The 22,523-nt window shown below is 40.1% G+C and overlaps 2 protein-coding genes across 3 annotated transcripts in view; one reads left to right on the top strand and one right to left on the bottom strand.

Annotated features, from left to right (window-relative positions):
* Positions 1-55: 55 nt before the first annotated feature.
* On the top strand, positions 56-21,309 carry RBBP4 (RB binding protein 4, chromatin remodeling factor). The gene is made up of 12 exons (XM_045476531.1): positions 56-295; positions 882-1,029; positions 5,488-5,633; positions 12,558-12,731; positions 13,080-13,195; positions 13,314-13,474; positions 13,571-13,697; positions 13,835-13,912; positions 15,696-15,772; positions 15,879-15,936; positions 16,027-16,137; positions 20,292-21,309. Exons 1-12 carry the CDS (start codon positions 280-282, stop codon positions 20,355-20,357), a joined length of 1,278 nt encoding a protein of 425 aa, XP_045332487.1. The 5' UTR covers positions 56-279; the 3' UTR covers positions 20,358-21,309.
* SYNC (syncoilin, intermediate filament protein) overlaps positions 21,101-22,523 on the bottom strand; it is a 16,060-nt gene continuing 14,637 nt past the window's right edge. For both annotated transcript variants that reach the window (XM_045476528.1, XM_045476527.1), the window contains one exon: positions 21,101-22,497. In XM_045476528.1, coding sequence (XP_045332484.1) covers positions 22,422-22,497 — 76 coding nt within the window. In that variant the 3' untranslated portion in view covers positions 21,101-22,421. The remainder of the gene's footprint in view (positions 22,498-22,523) is intronic.

Genomic DNA, 22,523 nt, shown 5'->3' on the forward strand with positions numbered 1-22,523 from the left:
GTCGGCTCCCGGCCGAGTGGGGGCAGGGGAGGGGCGCGCGCCTGAGCCCCGCAGAAAGCGATTTTGCGCGTCTGGATAGGCTGCGAACGCGGCTTCCCCGCCCACCCCACGGTTCGCTGCGCTCGGATTGGCCAGTGTTGGCGCGAAGGTGCGCGAGTCGGCCCTCACGCAGGGGCAGCAGGAAACAATAGAGGCCGCGCGCGCCGAGCGAGCGCCCGTAGCCTCCCCGCCCCTCCCGCAACGCTCGACCCCGGGATCCCCCCGGCTTGCCTGCCCGCCATGGCCGACAAGGAAGGTGAGGGTGCTGGGGCTGCCCCAGGAGGGCGGGGGTGCCGGGCTGGCGCCGCGGCCTTGACAGGGCCTAGCAGTGAAGGCAAGCCCGACTCTTGAGTGTTGTCTCCACCATCGAAGGCGTGAGGAGAAATCGCCCCGCGGGTCGGGCTAACGGCGCGCCTGTTCCAGCGGCGCGGAGGCCTGTCGCCGCGGCGTGGAGCTGCCGGAGTGGTGGGGGAGGGGGGGCGGCGGCGGCGGCGGCTGTTTGGTCCCTCCCCGCGCTCCCTGTCGGTCGGCCCGCTTCTCCCGGGAGTGCCTACGCCGTTCCCTATCCCAGAGGCCGGTGCTCGGGCCTCCTCGCCGGCTCCGTGGACCTAGCGCGTACCGGAGCGTGCTCCCGAGCTCGACGCCGTCGCCCCAACGCCTAACGGAGTGACTGGCCCGAGAGTGGTTGCGGGCCCGCGACGGTAGGGAGGGGGGTCGGTACCTCCGCCTGGGGGAGATTGAGGCAAATCTCCATTTCAGAATCGAGCTGTGCCGGTAGCTTTGGAAGTGTTTCCTCCGTTTCCATTTGTGTTTGCTAACTTAATTTGTTTTTAACTTTCCAGCAGCCTTTGATGACGCAGTAGAAGAACGTGTGATCAATGAAGAGTACAAAATATGGAAAAAGAACACCCCTTTTCTTTACGATTTGGTGATGACCCATGCTCTGGAGTGGCCTAGCCTAACTGCACAGTGGCTTCCAGATGTAACCAGGTGACGTGAATCTTTTGAACGTTATTTTGTTGTGTCCTCCTCAGTGGAGATTTCTCACATTGATTTTCCCTATTTTCCGCCAGTCTCTTGGAGAGGGCACGTGATCAAAGCCTATTGGTGATGTTTTTTTCTAGGCCAAAAAATAAATAAATAAAACAAAATGTAAAAATAATTTTGCAACTTAGCTGATAAGGGAAAATTTGTTTTCTTTTCCTGATATGAAATGAATAGCCTGTTAGAACTATAGTTGGCCAAATAATATAAAACGTGTCAGCTTTCAAAAAATGCCATGATGGGTCATTCTAGTACTTTCAGGAAAACGTTTGAATGTATAGGTAGTAGCTGGTTAGTACAAAGATGTGTATGACATGGTACCTGCCTTCAAGGAGCACATGTCTAGTTAGTTGAAGAGGCTGGTGTAGACTAATAATTATAGATACGTGTGCTAAGAGCGGTTTTACAGAGATACTTAGGATATTTAGAACTAACACCTGAGGATGGGATGGTTTTTATATAAGGGAATTATGCATAGTGAAAGATTAATCACCTGTGTGTCTTACACGTGAGAAACTTACCTCTAAGAGGATAAGATAATATTTCATTTAGCTTACATTTATTGAGAGTCTGGTAGGTGCCACATATCAGGGTGTGCAAATTGAGATAAGTCACCTTCCCTACCTCGACTCCTTGTGTATATGGTATGGTAGATTTCCCCTCCCCCAAACCTTATTTGTAGGGAATATGGCCCAAGATCCCCAGTGGATGCCTGGAGCCATGGATAGTTCTGAACTCTATGTGTTATGTTTTTTCCTATACATGCATAACTGACAAAGTTTAAACAATGTAGGCACAATAAGAGACTAATGATAAAGCAGGATGATTATAATATAACAAAAGCTGAGTGAATAATGTACCATAATAAAAGCTGGTCTCTTGCTGTCAAAACTTCTCACTGTACTCACCCTTCTTGTGATGTTGAGAAGATAAAATGCACATGTGATGAAATAAAGTGAGGTGAATGACATGGGCCTTGTGATGAAGTATTAGGCTACTACTGACCTGATGTTAAGGCAGAAGGAAGATCATCTGCTTCCGGATGGGGCTGTAGTTGACCAAACTGAAGGAGGGGGGCTACTATATTACAGTGAAAAATAATTATCATGAGAGTGGCACAGATAAAATTATCAGAGGAAGGAAAAAAATCGCCTCAATTTAGGGTATCCTGAAAGGCTCCCAGGAGGAAATGACAATGCAAAGATGAAGGTAAATTTAAATAATACAAGGTTTTATAAAAACCAGTGTGCCTGTTGGAATAATGTGTTTTCTATTATAAAACTGTTTCACTTTTCAGAATAGCATTTAAAAATTACATTTTGTATTAAATAACTCCATTTCTTCAGAATTCATGTCTTTAGAATTCAAGATATTTGCAGAATATGGTTAATTAGGCCATGTTTCAGCTCAACAAGTAATAAAATTTGATACAAATTTTACTAATGACTTAAGAACAAGGCTGCTACCTTCACAGTGGCATTAAAAATGAGGAGATCTGTCCTAATGATGTTTAACAAACTTCTAAAAAAATACCCAGAAATTTAGAGTCAGAAGCTTTGTCATGACCAGGAATTCCCATGTTTAACTGATCATCAGAATTACTTGAGTTCAGGTTAAGTGGAGCCATTTCTGTCAGGAGTTCTCAATGGTAGTTCAAACCATTTAGGAGCTGGCAGAGTAATTGATGAAAAATAGTTGAATGGTGATTCCACAATCATGAGCTGCATGCATCATATTGGAACAGTGGATCCCAAATACTGGCCACTGCATACCTACTAAATCATTCTGGAAGCATATTTTTAAAAACCTTCCTATATAATGTAGTTAGTAGCTCAATTTAGAAAGCAATGAATTAGACTAAAGTTTATTTATTTTGAGTGGGGATAGAGAGTTGTGCCCGGTCAGTGCAGAGCCCGATGCAAGGGCTCAAACTCACAAACCATGAGATGATGACCTGAGCTGAAGTTGTAAACTTAACCGACTGAGCCACCCAGGAGCCCCAAAGCTAATTTTTTTAAGACGAGGATTACTTAGAAGCAAGCATATCTATTGGCTTAGTGTTTAGTATTTTGTGTCTGTTGGTCTTTTTCTCGTTTTCTTTTTTTTCTTGTGGGGATGGTGTTTATTCATATCCTTTTTTAAAAAAAATACTATTATAGTTCTGTAGTATCTTTTTCCCCCACTTCCTGTGGTTCTTTGTTTAGCCGTCTAAATGTAGACATTCCCAGTTTTGTGTTGACAATTCTCTTTTCTTTCCTCTACTTTTTCTATGTAGCATATAGATGCCTATTGCCTCTGTGCAGAGGAATTTCTGTTGGTTCTCTCTAGACCCAATTTCTGAGTTCTTCCTGAATTTTCAGCAGCCTACTGGTGTCTTCTCTGAACTATCTTACTGGGTTCCCCAACATGACATTTTCCAAACTGAGTATATTCTTTCCATAGAGGTCCCAATCAGCTTTCTCCTATTGTTCCTATTTCTCTTTAGCATACTTGACTTTGGTTTGACATTTCCTAGGTTTTTCTCTTTCTCCACTTGATGGTTCATTTATAAGCCTCAATGAATTATATTTGTATAATATCTCTTATCTAGACCAAAGGTTCTCAAACTTTAACATGCATTGTAATCAGCTGGAGGGATTGTAAAATAGATTGTGGTGCCCTGCATTCCAGATTTCTGATTTAGTAGGTCTGGAGTGGATCTGAGAATTTAATTTGCCTTTCTGGATGAAGTTCCTAGATGCTGATGCTGGTGGTCCGGATACCACACTTGAAGAACCTCTACTTTACACTGTCAGATTAATCCTCCTGTGATAATTCAAATGGTGCTGTGTCCTTAGAAATTTTCCATGGTCCTTTGTTCCCTCTATAGTATAGAGTCTTGAATTCCTTAAGGTGGCACTCAGTACCCTAGAATCTGCTTTCTAGCCTTCTCTTTCCATTTTGCCATGTCCAAGGTCAGTTGGGATGTTGGTCCTAGTAGGTGTGAGTTCTTTTGTTTATTTTTAAAGTAATCTCTACACCCAACGTGAGGTTTAAACTCAGGACCCCCAAGATCTAAAGCCATATGCTCTACCAACTGAGCCAGCCAGGTGCCCCTCTAGTAGTTGTGTGATCTTAGGCAAGTTGCCTAATTTTCCTAAACCTCAAGTTCATCTTCATCTTTTGATGCATGGTTTGTAAGTGTTTAACATGATATCTGGCATTTTGTAGACCTGCCCTTTGCTCAGTTCCCTTTCTTTGGAATACTGTCTTTCAAAACCCTTGTCTCTTCTAGGTTTTATCTCTCATTTTGATATCTGCTCAAGTATCACCTCTTTCATGAATACTTCTTTAATTACAGAAGCAATCTTATTTATTTATTTATTTATTTATTTAAATTTTTTTTAACGTTTATTTATTATTGGGAGACAGTCACAGAGCGAGAGTAGGGGAGGGGCAGAGAGAGGGAGACACAGAATCTGAAGCAGGCTCCAGGCTCTGAGCTGTCAGCACAGAGCCCGATGCAGGGCTCGAACTCAACAAACTGCGAGATCATGACCTGAGCCGACATCAGTTGCTTAATCAACTGAGCCACCCAGGCGCCCCTATTTATTTATTTTTAAATTCTCATATTCTTATGTACGTTTCATGTATTTATTGACTTGTATTTTAATTATTTGTATATGTGATTAATTGCCCCTGGTTTTTTAAGGGCATGAATCATGTCTTAATCATTTTTTGTACTTCGTAGTTTTTGGCACAATGTGTCACTGATTAGGCACTTAGTAAATATTTGAACAATTAGTTTATCTAATAATTATTTTCTTTCCTATACCTTTTAATGAAATTAATGAAGTAACCTGAAGCATTAGTGTACCCAGCAATTACTTTGTTTACCTCCAACCCATTGTGGAGGGTGAGAAATTAATTCACATTTTATTCTGTTAGATGTTTTACCCAAAGTAATTATAAGTTTTTTGTCAAGTTAAGAAAATTAAGTGCTGTGTAGTCCTATTAAGTGCTATGTAGTCTTCTCTATGGAAGATACATTAAAAGTCAGAAATGTGTAGGGATGCCTGGGTGGCTCAGTCAGTTAAGTGTCCAACTTCAGCTCAGGTCATGATCTCACAATTCGTGAGTTCAAGCCCCGCGTCAGGCTCTGTGCTGACAGCTTGGAGCCTGGAGCCTGCTTTGGATTCTGTGTCTTCCTCTCTCTCTGCCCCTCCTTTGCTCATGCTGTCTATCTCTCAAAAGTAAATAAACGTTAAAAATTTTTTTTTTAAGTTAGAAATGTGGCTCATAATGACTTTGTCCTCTCAAAACCTGGTTATAATTGTGCCTTTTTGCATGTATATGTATATCACTACTTCATTGTCTCTATCAGTGTTGCTAATTTGAATAGTGACCATATGTTGCTGTTAACAGACCAGAAGGGAAAGACTTCAGCATTCATCGACTTGTCCTGGGAACACACACGTCGGATGAACAAAACCACCTTGTGATAGCCAGTGTGCAGCTCCCTAACGATGATGCTCAGTTTGATGCTTCCCACTACGATAGTGAGAAAGGAGGTAGGAATCTTAAAAACAAAAGAAGGAATAATGTGTGGGTTATATTTTTTATATTTTTGAAGTATCATGAAACGAATGTTAAGTTTGATAAATTAGCCTGTCAAGTTAGTAATAAGATTTTGAGCTTTGGAAAGCCTGGGTTTACAGTACAGATATTAAGTCTCAGAAGAGCTACTTAACACATAACATGGTTCTGTGCCTTTTCTATAAACCTCTATCTACTAAGGAGGTTTTTGTTGTTGTTGTCGTTTTCCTTATGTTTATTTATTTGGGGGGGAGGTGGTATGGAGAACATGCCAAGCAGGCTCCATGCTGCCAGCACAGAGCCCAACGCAGGGCTCGAGCTCATGAACCATGAGATCATGACCTGAGCCAAAATGAAGAGTCGGACACTTAACCAACTGAGCCACCCCGGTGCCCCTTTTTATTGTTTTTTAATTTAAGTAATCTCTACATCCAATGTGGGGCTCACACTCAAAACCCCAAGACTAAGAGTTGCATGCTCTATTGACTGAGCCAGCCAGGTGCCCCAAAAGTCTGCCATTTCTGTTTTTGTGCATGCATTCTCAGCTTGGGAGATAATTGCCCCCAAGGGGATGAAAATTCGTTCTCAGAGAGTGGGATGTGTGAAAACCATCTTAATTCTTTAAATGTGTAAAGCACAGATGTGCATGGTGTACATAAATATACAGGATATCTATGGTATTAAAATTTCATCAAGAGTGTCAGAAAAAATGTTTTATAAAACATCTTGTTTCTTGGGGAAAAAAGACTAAGAAACACTGGCTTAAATTACGCTTTCTCAGATTGAAGTGGTAGAAATGACAACCATGGCACTTGATATGTATATAAAAATTAAATGAGCCATTTAATTGTATCCTATTTTTAGGAGATGACCTAAGGGTTTAACTAAATACTTTTTCCCTTTTAGTAGAGGTAGAAATGGGTGAGTTACCTTTGTTGTTACCCTTGAACGCAAGTTAGTACCAAGAGGTAAAAGATACACTCTCATTGAGATTTGCGATCTTTTAAAAAAAAATGGATGTTTAATCTTTCTTTCCTTAGATTTCTCCTGACTAGCAGAATCCATTTTTTATCTAAGTTCTTTTGAGCTCCCTCCAGTTATTTGCCAGGATCGTTCTGTGCAGTTAATCTTTTGATTACTCCATATTTGCCTTAGGGTGATACAGAATGCAAAGTAGTAAGATCTTAAGGTAATGATCTGCAAACATGATTTTGTGTCACTGACCCAAATATATGTGATGTGATTATTGGGAAGTTATTTTTTTTTTTTTTTTTTTTTCAACGTTTATTCATTTTTGGGACAGAGAGAGACAGAGCATGAACGGGGGAGGGGCAGAGAGAGAGGGAGACACAGAATCAGAAACAGGCTCCAGGCTCTGAGCCATCAGCCCAGAGCCCGACGCGGGGCTCAAACTCACGGACCGCGAGATTGTGACCTGGCTGAAGTCGGACGCCTAACCGACTGCGCCACCCAGGCGCCCCGGGAAGTTATTTTCTTGATAAGCATTAGTGTTTGCGGGTGTGGGCACTGAATGTAAGAATCCGAAGATTTTGGCTTGAGATCCTGTTATGCCTCTCACTAGCTGTGTGGTTTTGGATAAATCATTTAGCCTCTCTGAGCATTAATTTTCTTTTTATTAAATGAAGATAAATTGTGGGGCGCCTGGGTGGCTCAGTCGGTTAAGCGTGTGACTGGAGCTCAGGTCTTGATCTCACGGTTCGGGAGTTCAAGCCCTGCATCAGGCTCTGTGCTGACAGCTCAGAGCCTGGAGGCTGCTTTGAATTCTGTATCTCCCTCTCTCTCTGCCCCTCCCTCACTTGCGTGTGTTCTCTCTCTCTCTCTAAACATTAAAAAATTTAAAATCTTTAAAAAAAGTGAAGATAAATTGTTTTGAAATAGGATTTTTGGGGGTGCCTGGGTGGCGCAGTCGGTTGAGCGTCCGACTTCAGCCAGGTCACGATCTCGCGGTCCGTCAGTTCGAGCCCCGCGTCGGGCTCTGGGCTGATGGCTCGGAGCCTGGAGCCTGTTTCCGATTCTGTGTCTCCCTCTCTCTCTGCCCCTCCCCCGTTCATACTCTGTCTCTCTCTGTCCCAAAAATAAATAAACGTTGAAAAAAAATTTTTTTTTAAAAAGAAATAGGATTTTTGGTTTAGTGACAAAGCAATATTCTGATGGGTAATGTAATAAATTATTTTAAAAATCAAAGCAAATACTGAATGCCAGGGTTTTTCCTTGGTACTAAGGATATAGCATAGAATAGGCTTTTCTGGCCTGATGTATCTTGAACATCTTTTTGTGTAAGACATAGCTCCTTTTTTGTTTTGTTTTGTTTAGACATAATTTCCTTTTGATGGTTATATACTGTGTCATAATTAACTATCCCTTATTTGACATTTAGGTGGTTTCCAATTTTCGGACTTCAAAAACAGTACTTGTACCATATGTCCTTTATAGTTTTACTATAGAATAAGTTTTGTTTTTCTTTTTTAATTTTTTTTTTTTTTTTTTGATGTTTATTCATTCTTGAGAGAGACAGCATGAGTGGGGCAGAAGCAGAGAGAGAGGGAGACACAGAATCCAAAGCAGGCTCCAGGCTCTGAGCTGTCAGCACAGAGCCCGACATGGGGCTCTAACTCACAAACAGTGAGATCATGACCTGAGCCGAAGTCAGATGCTTAACCAACTGAGCCACCCAGGCGCCCCATTATAGGATAAATTTTCTAAGTGGAAGGCCGATCAGAACAAAACTGCCCTCCAAAAAACATTCAGTCCCACCAATAGCAATCGTATTTGTATGTTTCTCCATGCCCTCGGCAACATTGGATTTACCTGTCCAACTTTTCTCTGATGTCCTTCAGATATTGTGTCATTCTTTGAAATGCCTTCATCATTCCAAGATTTTAAAATATTTAGCTGTTGTTTTCTGGTACTTATGTTTTAACCATTAAAACTATAATCTTCCTGGTATTTGTTTTGGTATTGGGTATGGAGTAGGAATCTAAGCATTTTTCTAAGTGGTTAGCAATTTTTTATCTTACTTTATTTTTTAATTTTTTTTTTTTTTTTTTTTTTAATGTTTATTTTGAGAGCCCATGCCTGAGCAGGGGAGGGACAGAGAGAGAGGGAGAAAGAGAATCCCAAGCAGACCCTGCACTGTCAGCTCGAAGCCCCACGAGGGGCTCAATCCCACTGTGAGATCAAGACCTGAGCCAAAATCAAAGAGTTGGAAACTTAGCCAACTGAGTCACCCAGGCACCCCAGCAATTTTTTAAAAACCATTTGCTGGCAAATTATTTTCTTCACTGGTTTTAGAAGTGGCATTTTTTAACATATATACTCAAGTCTTTTTCTGGTAATTGAGTTTTTTGAACAGCATCAAGCCAATTTTTGCTTCATCCCCCTTAATTAATGTTTAATTATGGAGAAACAATTTAAAATACCAGTAATTATATTTGTACCACTATATAAACCATCCTATTTAATCCTCACAAGGAAACTGATACTCACAGATGTTTCGTAACTTGCCCTAAGGTTACATAGCTTATCTCCCATTTCTCCCTCTTCTCTTTACTTCCCTTCCCTCTTCCCCCCCCCCCCCCCCCCCATCTTCAGATCACTGGATAGGCTTCTCTCCATATGGTCTTAACAATGATGGAAGTACATAATATCATAGTGTCTCTTGGGTGGTGGTGAAGTAGATAGTTACTAGTCTCTCTCACTCTCAGATGAAATGTCCTGGACACTCAGATTGAACTATTGTAATGAGTTACCATCCACTTGACCCCATTTGGTTTTAGGTAATTGATGTCAGGTAGCTTCAAAAGATCATTGAACTTCCAAAGTGAAAACTAAAAACTGACTTAGTCTTGTTTTGACGTTAAAATAATTTGTGTTTATATTAGGTTCAGCCTGGCTATAGTCACGTTTTAAGCCCTTATAAAATAGATTAGATGTAAAAAATTTTTATTAATACTTATTTTTAGAGAGAGCAAGCGCACACAAGCAAGCAGAGGAAGGGCAAAGAGAAGGAGACAAAATCTGAAGCAGACACCACTCTGTCAGCGCAAAGCCCATTGTGGGATTTAGGGCTTGGGGCTTGAACCTACTAATTAAGATCATGGCCTAAGCCAAAGTCACAACTGACTGAGCCGCCCAGGTGCCTCTAAAATTTACATTTAAATGACTCTGTTACCAAGATTGTCCAATATCAAGTTTATTTCTAGCAACTTATTTGGGGAATTTTTTTTTTTAAGATATCTTTAGTCTTTTGTCTGAATTATACATAATAAACTGTTATTAAATCATGATGAGATAGTTAACGGATATTAGAGTTTACTCTTTATAGTGAAAAGGTTTTTATGGGCTGAAAGAGTGGCTTAGAGGTAGAAGTCAATGCCGGTTACCTAGTTCGTTGGGGAAAATACTGGCTGGGAGGGACACGATAGTACCTTCTGGGAGGCTGGAAATTTCTGTATTTTGATCTGGGTGGTGGTTTTCCTAGTGTATACATTTGTAAAAATTTGTCAAACTAGGCACTTATACTACATTATAGCTCAAGTTTTTTAAATACCATTTTATATGGAGAGAAGCAAACAATATAAATATAACTGGACTTTGATAGCCATTTAATTATTGTACATTGATACCTCAATCTTTCCTATTTCAGATTTGGCCTTTCATATACCAGCTTTAACTTGAGAACCCCTAATTATTTTTTAAATTGATAAATCATCATCTTCACAAAAACTCAGTTGTGAATCCTCTAAGCTGACTTATTACTGTACTTTATCCACAGTTAGAGAGTTCCTCTGTTTAGTATGTATCCCACACCAAAATACCCCACATTCTGTAGTTAATACCCTTGTTCCGCAGACTCTGTGCCAGCTGTTCTTCCCTTGTTATTGGTATCTGTTTTCTGGTATTTCTGCTTTTTTGTCATAGTCATCTGTAGTTACATTTTATCTCTGTGTGTTTGGACTGAAAGTTCCTTGTAGTCACATCCTATCATGCCTTCTTTTTTTTACATCATAGATGCTCATGGTCTAGAGTTCTGGGGGGAAATTCATTTAATGTGGTTTTTTTTCTCTTTTAGTGTCTATTTTGAGCTTTTATTTTTAGATTTTTAGCCTGTATGAAACATTTGCATTTCAACGTCTAAAAGTTAACTTGGAAGTTGAAAGTTATCTAATCTGCCAGCCATATTACCCATCTATATCCTTGCTTTTTAAAAACATTTTTGTCCTGGGGTGCCTGGGTGGTTCAGTTGGTTAACTGTCTAACTCTTGGTTTCAGCTCAGGCCGTGATCACTGTTCATGAGATCAAGCCCCATGTTGGGCTCAACACTGACAGCACAGAGCCTTTTGGGGATTCTCCCTCTCCCTGCCACCCTCCCAAATAAACTTAAAAAAAATTTTTTTTTGTCCTTCAAAGTGTAACACTTAGTAACAGTACTCTTGACAGCATTTTCATTTACAAGTTAATTTCACAGCTTTGCTTTATGAATAAAGTATTTGAGGCTCAGAGAAATTGAAGGTCTTCCCCCAAATCACTAAGCTAAGTGGCAGTTAGGCCAACATCCGACTCTTACTTAGATATCTTATTCTGCCTTTTGTAATTCTTTGGCTGATAGTTAACTACCTTTGTTTGTTTATATGTTGCTTTGCCAAGATTTACATAATCACAAATTATATTGTTATACATTTTATGGTGACACTTGGGAGAACTAAGTGCATACAGTAGTCAAATGTGAATAAGAAATGTTTTTATCTATTCTTTGCCTGGTTTATTTCAGCTAAGGATCATGGTTGGCATATGTAAGTGGGGGTTAGGAAAACGAAACTACCTCTTGGGCTCTGTGTTTTGTCACTGGACTAAAAGAAATCGTATAGGGAAAAGATAATGATGTGATGGTATTTCAGAAAGGACATTCCAAACTAGGTCTTCAAATAAATGGTATAGGAAGAACTCTTTAGTACCTGGCATACTGTGTACTCTAATATTCATTAAAATAGTAACTTAGGTTCTGTTTATTCAGCACTTTCGGTATTTTAAGTGAGATTTAAAAATTGATTATTGACGGGTGCTTGGGTGGTTCATTCGGTTAAGCGTCTAACTTCAGCACAGGTCACGATCTCACAGTTCATGGGTTTGATCCCCACGTCGGGCTGTGTGCTGAGAGCCTGGAGCCTCCTTCGGATTCTGTCTCCCTGTCTCTCTCTGCCCCTCCCCTGCTCGCACACTGTCTCTTTTTGCCTCTCAAAAATAATAAATAAAGGTTAAAAATTTTTTTTAATTGCTTGAGAATCTGCTTTTATTTTGTTTATTATTTTTGAGAGAGGGAGAGGGAGAACTCCAGCAGGGGAGGGACAGAGAGGGGGAGACAATCTGAAGCAGGCTCTGCGCTGACAGCAGTGAGTGAGATCATGACCTGACTTGAAGTTGAATGGTTAACAAACTGAGCCACCAAAGCACCCCAAGAACCTACTTTTGAAGTGGAATTGGTATAGTGTTCCTACTTTTAGATAGCATATATATTTATTAATTATACAACTCTCCAGAGTTGGTGTAGTTATGGCTGAAAGAATACTAGACTGGGAATCAAAAAATGGGGATTCACATTAGGTTCTGCCAAAGTCATGTCACTAGGAACACATTAGTGTAGGTACTCCAGATTTCTGTTTTTCTTTGTAAAAATTTTGAGGATATTAACTGTTCCCTACTGTGTAGTATTGCAATAAAAATCAATAAAAGGTGTGAAAACACTTTATACTGCTGACAAATGTCTAGATTACTTCTCTTACATCAGTTTGCTGATAAAAAGCAAACTTGGCCTGTGTCATCATTTGAGTGACATAGGGTATCTCTTGCTTTGTCCTCATTTGCAATTTCTTATTTACAGAATTTGGAGGTTTTGGCTCAGTTAGTGGAAAAATTGAAATAGAGATCAAGATCAACCATGAAGGAGAAGTAAACAGGGCACGCTATATGCCCCAGAACCCTTGCATCATTGCAACAAAGACTCCATCCAGCGATGTTCTTGTTTTTGACTATACCAAACATCCTTCCAAACCAGGTACCTGCCCTCTTTAGTTCAAATACAGATAATGAGTCGCTGTGGGAATACATTGCTCCACTCAATTGGAATTTAATTGCTTGTTATTCTTTGTATAATTTATACTGGTGATTTATACTGGTATGTGTGGGTATTCTTCATTCTTCTTACCCAGGTGGGGAAAAAAGTGCTTTTTTACACAGAATAGAGTGATGCTCATTTTAATTTTAAGCATTCTTTGATCATAATGGGTCTGTATCGCTGTAGATATGAAGAGCCTTCGAACTCTTGATCAAAATTCCATTATGTTTAGTAGACCCAAGGAGGAAGTGGGCTCTGGATAGTCTTGATATGTCGGTTACTTTGCAGACCCTTCTGGAGAGTGCAACCCCGACCTGCGTCTCCGTGGACATCAGAAGGAAGGCTATGGGCTTTCTTGGAACCCAAATCTCAGTGGGCACTTACTTAGTGCTTCAGATGACCATGTGCGTATCCTTCCCATTTTGAAGCAAATCTGGGCTAGTTATCAGTTGGTTTCTTTTCCGGGGGTGTGTGGGAAAGTGAGAATCTTCCATTTATATAATAGTTAATTTTACATTTAAGACCATCTGCCTCTGGGACATCAGTGCTGTTCCAAAGGAAGGAAAAGTTGTGGATGCGAAGACCATCTTTACAGGGCATACAGCAGTAGTAGAAGACGTTTCCTGGCATCTGCTCCATGAGTCTCTGTTTGGGTCAGTTGCTGATGATCAGAAACTTATGATGTGAGTAGAATCGTGTTTTAATTTTTTCTTTGTTATCTAAGTTTTATATTGTTACCTATTTTAAGCTTTTTTCCTGTTTTTTCTTTTTTATCAAAGCTGGGATACTCGTTCAAACAATACTTCCAAACCAAGCCACTCAGTTGATGCTCACACTGCTGAAGTGAACTGCCTATCTTTCAATCCTTACAGTGAGTTCATTCTTGCCACAGGATCAGCTGACAAGGTCAGTTTGTTTTATTTTAAGAAAAAACATAGGGTGAATTTCTCTGGCTTCCTTTGAATGCACAGAGATCTTTTAGTTACGGAATTTCTTCTCATTAAAAAAAAATTGATTGTTCTTGCTTTCCTTTTTGTATGTAGACCGTTGCTTTGTGGGATCTGAGAAATCTGAAACTTAAGTTGCATTCCTTTGAATCACATAAGGATGAAATATTCCAAGTAAGAGAAACTAATGTGCTTTTTTTTTTTCTTTAAGGAAAACCTGGATGTGTGAGTAGGCACACTTGTGGCTTATCCCATTACTATAAATAATAAAAACCTTCTACATGTTTATGCTAATCTCTGTAGGAATTGGGATTGTTATTTCTATACTTCCTCAAACTGGTCATTGGCCACTTACATTCTTGAGGTATTAAGAAAATTAGTGCCTGGGGACGCCTGGGTGGCTCAGTCGTTTAGGTGTCCGACTTTGGCTCAGATCATGATCTCCCAGTTAGTGAGTTCAAGCCCCGCGTCAGGCTCCACGCCTGTTTGGGATTCTCCATCTCCTTCCCTGTCTGCCCTTCCCTCCCTCCCTCTTTCTCTCTCTCTCTCTCAAAATAAATAAACTGAAAAAAATTAAACCACAAAAAAAGAAGGAAAATTAGGGTCTGATTTTATTCTTGTCTCTGACCCTTGTCTCTTACCTTATTTCCAGAACTTGCCATGTCTGTTGATTTTGTAGTTGAAGCCTAAAGTGCTAGCTCCCATGTTTCCTGCCTCATGAGTTTAAGCTTTCTTAATCTGGAAAAACTGACTCAGTCAAGAAATGTTGCACTATGTTCAAAGCTTATTGCTGGAAAACTGTGAGGAATATGTTCTAGTCTTTGCCATCAAAGAGCTTACAATTCTGTAGCAAGGAAAGGCCCATTTAGAGTCACCATAATAAAAGATGGTCAAGTGTTAAGAACCTAAAAGTGGTCAAATTTAATTTTGGTTGTGTGAAAGTGGCCTCTGAACTAGTCTCTAGGTGAGCCATTTTCCCATGCACTTAGTCTCACTTAACCTTATTTTCTACTCTCAGCCTCTCCAGTGAACATTTTGTCTTTACTCTGTCTCTTTGTCCTTGCCTGTAATGGTATTCTTGCCAGGAGTATGTCTAAATTCCTCCCTAAGTATTGGTCACTAATGCACTCTTATCCGTACCGTGAACCTAGGACTTTCTTATCAAACAGTGTAACAATATGTGATTTTGTTGTGTGTGTAGTAGCTAACTTTAATAAAGTCATTATTGTAAGGAGTCATTTTTTATCAGTTTTATAGTACTGAATTTATAGTAAGTATTTGAGAAAATAGATATTGTGTGTATGTGTTTTGCATTTTGGTTCTAAGGTCAGAATTGGATTACATTCAGCCAGAAGCCAGAATTGGTAAGAATAGATAAGATCAGATCCTCAAAACTATAAGATGAGCACCTGGCTGGCTCAGTTGGTGGAGCATGCAACTCTTGATCTTGGGGTCGTGTGTTCAAGCCCCACTTTGGGTGTGGAGCCTACTTTAAAGTTTAAAAATCTCTAAAATACATACATGTAAAGTGAAAAAGAACAAAAGCTGACTTCCTAGGTTTAGTGATAGATTATTTCCATATAAGAAACAATATTATCTAGCTGTCAAGTTTTATAACATCTAAAATACATTGATTTCTTCTTTTATTTACAAAATGTTTTAATTGTTAAATATAATTTAGGTATTTTCTCCTCAATTTTTAAATTTTTTTTTAATGTTTATTTGTGTTTTGAGAGAGAGACAGAACGTGAGTTGGGGAGGAACAGAGAGAGGAGACACAGAATCGGAAGTAGGCTCCAGGCTCTGAGCTGTCAGCACAGAGCCCGACGTGGGGCTCAAACTCATGAACCGTGAGATCACAACCTGAGCTGAAGTCGAACGCTTACTGACTGAGCCACCTAGGTGCCCCTCCCTGAATTTTCTAAATGCTTTTCTGTTTCCTTCATTCTTACTATAGGTTCAGTGGTCGCCTCACAATGAGACTATTTTGGCTTCCAGTGGTACTGATCGCAGACTGAACGTCTGGGATTTAAGGTAAATCTTGTGTTAGTTACTTTTTGTGGAGTTAACTTTATTTATACTTTCCCAAATTAGTTACTCAGGATAAATGTTTTAACTTATAAAAATTTTCTTGTGCTAGTAAAATTGGAGAGGAACAATCCCCAGAAGATGCAGAAGATGGGCCACCAGAATTGTTGGTATGTTACGCACACTGAGTAGTATTGAAATAGTCTGTATTTATTGTCCTCTATCTGTTCCTCATATCTTTGTTTTTCTCCCTCTTGCAGTTTATTCATGGTGGTCACACTGCCAAGATATCTGATTTCTCCTGGAATCCCAATGAACCTTGGGTGATTTGTTCTGTATCAGAAGATAATATCATGCAGGTTTGGCAAATGGTAAGTGTTAATCATTTATTTGGGGGAGGTTAGGTAAATGAGATGTAGTGTCACTTCATATTTATAGACTTTAATGAATACCACTGGCCTCTCTGGTCAGTTTATTCCTGAGTATGACTTTAGCACTTAGCTGCGCATTATCATTTTCAAGTGTCTGCTTGTTACCTTTATCTCCTTGTCCCAGTGGTGTTTCAGACTCAAAGAAACCAAACTTCTCTCCCCCTTTACCTTACTCCCCTTTCCTCCTGATTTTCCTGTTTCCTATATGGCTCTAGTGTCTTCTCCAGCTCTTCCAACTTGGAAACTCAAGAGTTTTCTATTATCACTAGACTTCTAAGTCTAGTTCACTTACCAGGTTTAACATTGTCTGTCTGCAGGGTCATATCTATACTCCTCTTACAGGATACACACTTACATACTTACTTTCCTGTTTCTACTACACACCCTAGTTTTTGTCAGATTCTTACTACTACTTTCTAGACTATAATAACCTCCTTGCTGTTGGCTTGCCTTCTGCTTTCCCCTCTTTGCTGGCAGTTGAATCTTTGAGAATGGCATTCCTTTGAAGTGGCTTATGAACATGCCCAGCACATGCCTACCACAGTGGCACAGCATCAAATACTATCATTTCTCCGTGAAATTTTAGTAGATGCTGAAAACATCCCTGCCCTTTATACCCCGGTTGGAAGTGATTGAGGTGAATTCTTTGAATTTCCAGAGAGCTTGGAATTTAATAAAAGATAACTATGATGTCTAATATATAGCAGAGTTAGAAACACTTGCCTTCTGGAGATGGATGGTGGTTGATAGTTGGACATAAGGTGAATGGGCTTAATGCCTCTGAACTGTACACTTAATAATGATTCAGATGGGGGCTGTCTGGGTGACTCAGTCGGTCAAGTGTCTGACTTCAGCTCAGGTCATGATCTCCTGGTTAGGTGAGTTCAAGCCCCGCATCAGGCTCACTGCTATCAGTGCAGAGCCCGCTTTGGATCTGCTGTGTCCTCTGCCCCTTCCCCACTCACACTGTCTCAAAAATGAAATGCTTTTAAAAAGTGGTTAAGATGGTAAATTTAAGATATTTTTCGTAAGTTTTTTTGGAGAGAGAGAGAGCATGTGTGCAAGTGGGGGAGGGGCTGAGAGGGGGAGAATGAGCATCCCAAGCGGGCTCTGTGGTGTCAGCCCTGATCCTGACGCTCAGTCCCACAAACTGTGGGATCATGACCTGAGTCAGAATTAAGAATCAGATATTTAACTGCCTTAGCCATCCAGGCGCCCCAAGATGGTAAATTTTATGTGTTTACCACAGATTTTTTTAAATGTTTATTTTAGTTTTAAAATAGCGTGAGTGGGGGAGGGGCAGAGGGAGAGGGAGACACAGAATTCAAAGCAGGCTCCAGGCTGTCAGCTGTTCGCATAGAGCTGGACACAGGGCTTGAACTCACAAACCATGAGATCATGACCTGAGCGGAAGTCCAATGTTTGACTGAGCCACCCAGGTGCTCCTGAGATTAACATATTGTATGGTGTATCTGTACTTTGGAATATTATGTATCAAAAAGAAATGTGCTTTGTTTTTATAAGATACCCATGACATTTTAACTAGGAAAAGGGCAGGTTGTAGAACAATAGCATGCTGTAATCCCTCATGTTAAAATTATTATAGCTAGTGTTTAATTAGGGGTGCCTGGGTGCGCCTGCATGAGTGCACTCTCAAAGATAAACATTTTTTAAAAATTATGTGTCACTATTTAGAAGGCTATTTGTCAAAATATGGTTGGTATATTTAGGGAGTATTTTTATTTCTTCTTTATTCCTTTTAGTAATAATTATGTGTTATATGTGTAAACAGAAAATCTGGCTCACATTTTTCCTTGTATTGTACCGACATAAAATTAATATAAAAATTAAAGACGGAAAAGTGAAATAGTCTGCCTTGGATAGCCTTTAAATTAAAAATATTTTAGTTGTTCCCATGGGATTGTTGTAGTAGATTGAACTACATCATCTTCAGGCAGGCCAGGTATTTACTTGTTTTTTTTTAGAATTGTGGTAAAAGAAAAGGAGAATTATAAAATAAATATTTGGTCTTTGTCCAGGTTCCTAGCACAGAGGTCCTAAAACCTTTGGGATTGTCAGAGTGGTAGAAGTCTCTATTCCTATGTATAAAGAGCCCCTTTTGGCCACGCCTGAGTTTAGGCTAAGGAGGTAACTTAGGGCCACTGGATAGCCTCAGGATAGGTCTGGGCTCCCAAAAGACTGAACAGTTGATTGGCAAACTTTTCAGTCCCTCCCACCCACAAGCAGAGGGGATTGCGCTCTGTAAAGACTCTTGAAAAGCCTCTATAAAACTTCTCAATGCAATGAGCTTCCAAGTTGTTAAATAGATCGATGCTGCCTAGGGAAGGCATGGGCGCTCTGTGCTCCCTTTTCACCGTGCCCTGGTCATCAGTGGCATTTGACTATTCCTGAGTTTTAAGTTGTAAACTGCTGATACTAAATAAAAGTTTTCATGATTTTATGAGTCATTCCAGCAAATTATCAAATCTAAGATGGCAGGAGGTGGGAGGGCAGCCTGTGGAAACCCCCAAGTTTTATAGGCAAGTTGGACAGAAGTACCTGGTTAGTCTGGGCACTCGGCTTGACACTGGCCTCTGAAGTGAGGATTATTGTCTTGTGGGACCAGGCCCTTAAACCTATGGAGTCTGACACTACTTCTAGGTGTAGTTAGTGTTAGGATTGAATTGAATTGCTAGACACCTTTGGGTGAAAAAGACAGTTACACATTCGTTGTCAGAAAACATTACAAAATCGTACACGTTCCTGTTGCAGTCAGATCACAGGCTTTTTAAAGATAAGACTGTCCCATCCTCTGCAGCACCTAGCCTAGTGATTTGTGCACAGTAGATGCTAAGTAAGAACAGTTAACTTTCCCCAAATAAAAGTATTTTCTGCATTTAAGATTATGCCTTTGGCTGCAAGTTTTTCATCAAATAATAGAAGTAGAGTTTATTTTATGCTAGAGCAGTTTTTTTTCTTTTTACGTTTCTTTTTTTTTGAGAGAGAGTGAGCACATGCGCAAGCAGGGGAGGGGCAGAGAGAAAGAGGGAGACAGGATCTGAAGCAGGCTCCATGCTGACAGCAGAGCACCCGACGTGGGGCTCGAACCCACGACCTGCAAGATCATGACCTGAACCAAAGTTGGACGCCCAACTAACTGAGCCATGCAGGCGCCCCTAGAGCAATTTTCTTTTAAAAATATTCATAAATTGAGATTTGAAACCCATGGTTGGGGGGGGGGGAGGGAGTCTTTTAATGAACGCTTATTTATTTTTTACTGATATCACAGAATTATGCAACTGTCACCACAGTAATTTACCCCTCAGAAAAACTGCATACCCATTAGCCATCACTCCCTATTTTTCTCCAGTCCACCCAGCAGTAGGCAATCCCCAGTCCACTTTACTGATTTGCCTGTTCTGGACACTTACTATAAACTAAATAATACAATATGTGACTACCTTTTTTTTTAATTGCCACATACCATTTTTTATTTATTCATCATTTGATGGGCATTTGTGGTGTTTTTACTTTTTTTAATTTTATAAATTTTTTTTAATGTTTTATATTTTTTTTGAGAGAGAGACCGCGCGAGCAGGGGAGGGACAGAGAGAGGGAGACACAGAATCTGAAGCAGGCTCCAGGCTCTGAGCTGTCAGCACAGAGCCTGATGCGGGGCTTGAACCCACAAACTGTGAGATCATGACCTGAGCTGAAGTCTGATGTTCAACCAACTGAGCCACCCAGGCGCCCCTGTCGTTTTTACTTTTTGACTCTTGTGACTAACGTCCAATAAAAGGACTCCTGAAGGTTGAGTGTGAAGACAAACAGTAACCATACTTCAGTTTTGTGGGAATGTCCTAATCTACTTGGCCTGTGGGCCAGCTGCCTGTTTTTATTGGAACATAGCCATACCCATTCATTTTCAGATGGTCAATGGTTGCTTTCATGCAGCAACTGCGGAGCTGAATAGTTGCTACAGAGACTCTGGTTCAGTCTCTCTCTCTGGCCTGATCTGTTTTTGAAACTTTAACTTCAAGAAATATCTTCCATGTTTACTAAATGCCCTTTCTCTGTTTCTTGTTTTTGGGCAGGCAGAGAACATTTATAATGATGAAGACCCTGAAGGAAGCGTGGATCCAGAAGGACAAGGGTCCTAGATATGTCTGCACTTCTTGTGATTTTTAGACTCCCCTCTTTTTCCTCTCAACCCTGAGATTGATTTAACACTGGTTTTGAGACACAGACTTTGTTTGGCTATCCCTCTATGATAGATAGGTACCATCAACAATGTTACTAGCCCAAACAGAGGGTGTTTTCTAAATATTAACTGGGGGACTTGATTCAGTAAAACCACAGACTTCTATTTAAATTTTCTTCAGGAATTTTCTAGTAACAAAGGTCTAAAGTAGCCACTTTAGAAAGGGGAATATTGTGTGTGGTTATTTTTCTTCTTAGGCTGTATCCCCAAGTTTTTCAGACTCCTTTAAGTTAAGGCTAAAGTGAGGAAGGAATAGAGCCAAGTGAGGTAGGTGTCTGAGCCATGGAGTATAAATACCACACGATGTCATTTTTATTCAGGAAATGGGGGAGATTCAAGTCCTATAAATTCCTCTTCTGAAATCTTCACACCTGACTTTCCAGGATGCACATTTTCCTATGTAGACCAGTCTCCCCTGTTTCTTCAGTTAAGTCAAACCTATGTGTTCCTCTTTCCCCATATATTTTTGCTTGTTAGTGTATTTCTTGAGCTGTTTTCATATTTCTTTCCTTTCTGTGAAATGGTTTTTTTTAAAAAACTTGGGACCACCAAGTTGTAAAGATGTATGTTTTTACCTGACAGTTATACCACAGGTAGACTGTCCAGTTGAGTTGAGAAGAGTGAATTGATAGCTTGTATTTGTTTTTAAAATTAAATTAATCCTGGATAAGAGTTGCTTTTTTTTTTTTTTTTTTTTTTTTTTTTTTTTTTTTTTTTTTTAAGGAGTTAGTCCTTGACCACTAGTTTGGTACCATCTCTATTTTGGGTGACCTGTTTCACCAGCAGGCCTGTTACTCTCCATGACTAACTGTGTAAGTGCTTATAATGGAATAAATTGCTTTTCTACGTAACCCCATGCTGATGGGTTTTATTTAGTACATAACATTCATCAAACACCAGTCTGGCTTCTCGAAGGGTTGTTCAGAGGACAGTAATTGTCTCTGGTCTTTGACTATCAAGAGCAGAATTAAATATAATAGACCCAGAGCTAGAGAAAAGAGGTTCACTCCTTCCCAGGGAAAGTGCAAGACATAAAACGCTGAACTCGAGAGGCACAGGATTAGTCTTTGATAAAATCACATCTTTTTGAAGTCTCTCTAGAGAACTACATGGACTTTCAAGACTGTCAAAGGCAATGTGGCAGAGAGCATTTAAGGCAAATTTTAAATTTGGAAAAGGTGTTTGAACCTTTTCCCATAGAGAGGTTGAATCTCCCCAGTATATTTTTCACTGGGGTCTGTACTTAGAGGTTAGAAATAATAGGCTCTTGAAAGCCTTTATCACCAAGTACCATAACCAGATAAAATGCCTGGTTCTTTGCCAGGCACTCAATTTTAACTGAGTAGATCACTCTGACCCAGAATCATTTTCATGAGACACAGTCTTTGGGAAAATCTGAGTATTCTTAACCTTTAGGTTCAAATCTGGATTGGTTCCTTTTTTCCAAGTCAGTAGTTCTTTTAGAGTATAGTGAAAATTATCTTCACAGAATTAGGAGTAAACTGTATGAGTCTGCACAGACTTAAACTTTGTAAAAGGATTCATTTTAAAGTCTAACACTCATGGCACAAAAGAATTCAAATTGTAAACCCATATAATGAAAATCGGCTGCCTTTTTGACCCTACCTGTGCTCCAAAAAAGGTTTTTGTTTGGGGTCAACACAAGGCAAGATACATTCTTCACAACACTAAAGTGTGTCCATACATCCATCCTTTACTCTGCACGTGGGGTTGCTGCTGGAGAACAGAAGGCTTCTTTTTCCGTTGCTAAGTGCATTTAGCTTGGTACCAGCAGCCTATGAAATAGACTCCACCTAAGCCTTGACTGATGGTGTTCTGCCTCCAGCCAGCCTTAGAATCTTTTTAAACAGGTCAGCCAGTATTTGTAACTTTCCCAGGGTGAATTGCTTGCCAAGTCCCTGGCACTCCCTTCTCTTGGAAAAAAAGTATGTCCAGAGGGTACTTAGTGATCCTTTGCTAAGAAGTTTTGTGTTGCTGTTTCTGGATTGCAGATTTGGCCATATGTTTCTAAACAGCCCCTGTAAAGTTGAGAAAAGAAAAAATA

This window comes from Leopardus geoffroyi, chromosome C1 (assembly GCF_018350155.1).
Source record: "Leopardus geoffroyi isolate Oge1 chromosome C1, O.geoffroyi_Oge1_pat1.0, whole genome shotgun sequence".
In the NCBI taxonomy this organism is placed as follows: Eukaryota; Metazoa; Chordata; class Mammalia; order Carnivora; family Felidae; genus Leopardus; species Leopardus geoffroyi.

Coding starts and splice junctions, on each gene's coding strand:
- RBBP4 (XM_045476531.1), top strand. Junction 12,732..13,079: donor CAAACATCCTTCCAAACCAG/GTACCTGCCCTC, acceptor GTTACTTTGCAG/ACCCTTCTGGAGAGTGCAAC. Junction 15,773..15,878: donor CTGAACGTCTGGGATTTAAG/GTAAATCTTGTG, acceptor TTCTTGTGCTAG/TAAAATTGGAGAGGAACAAT.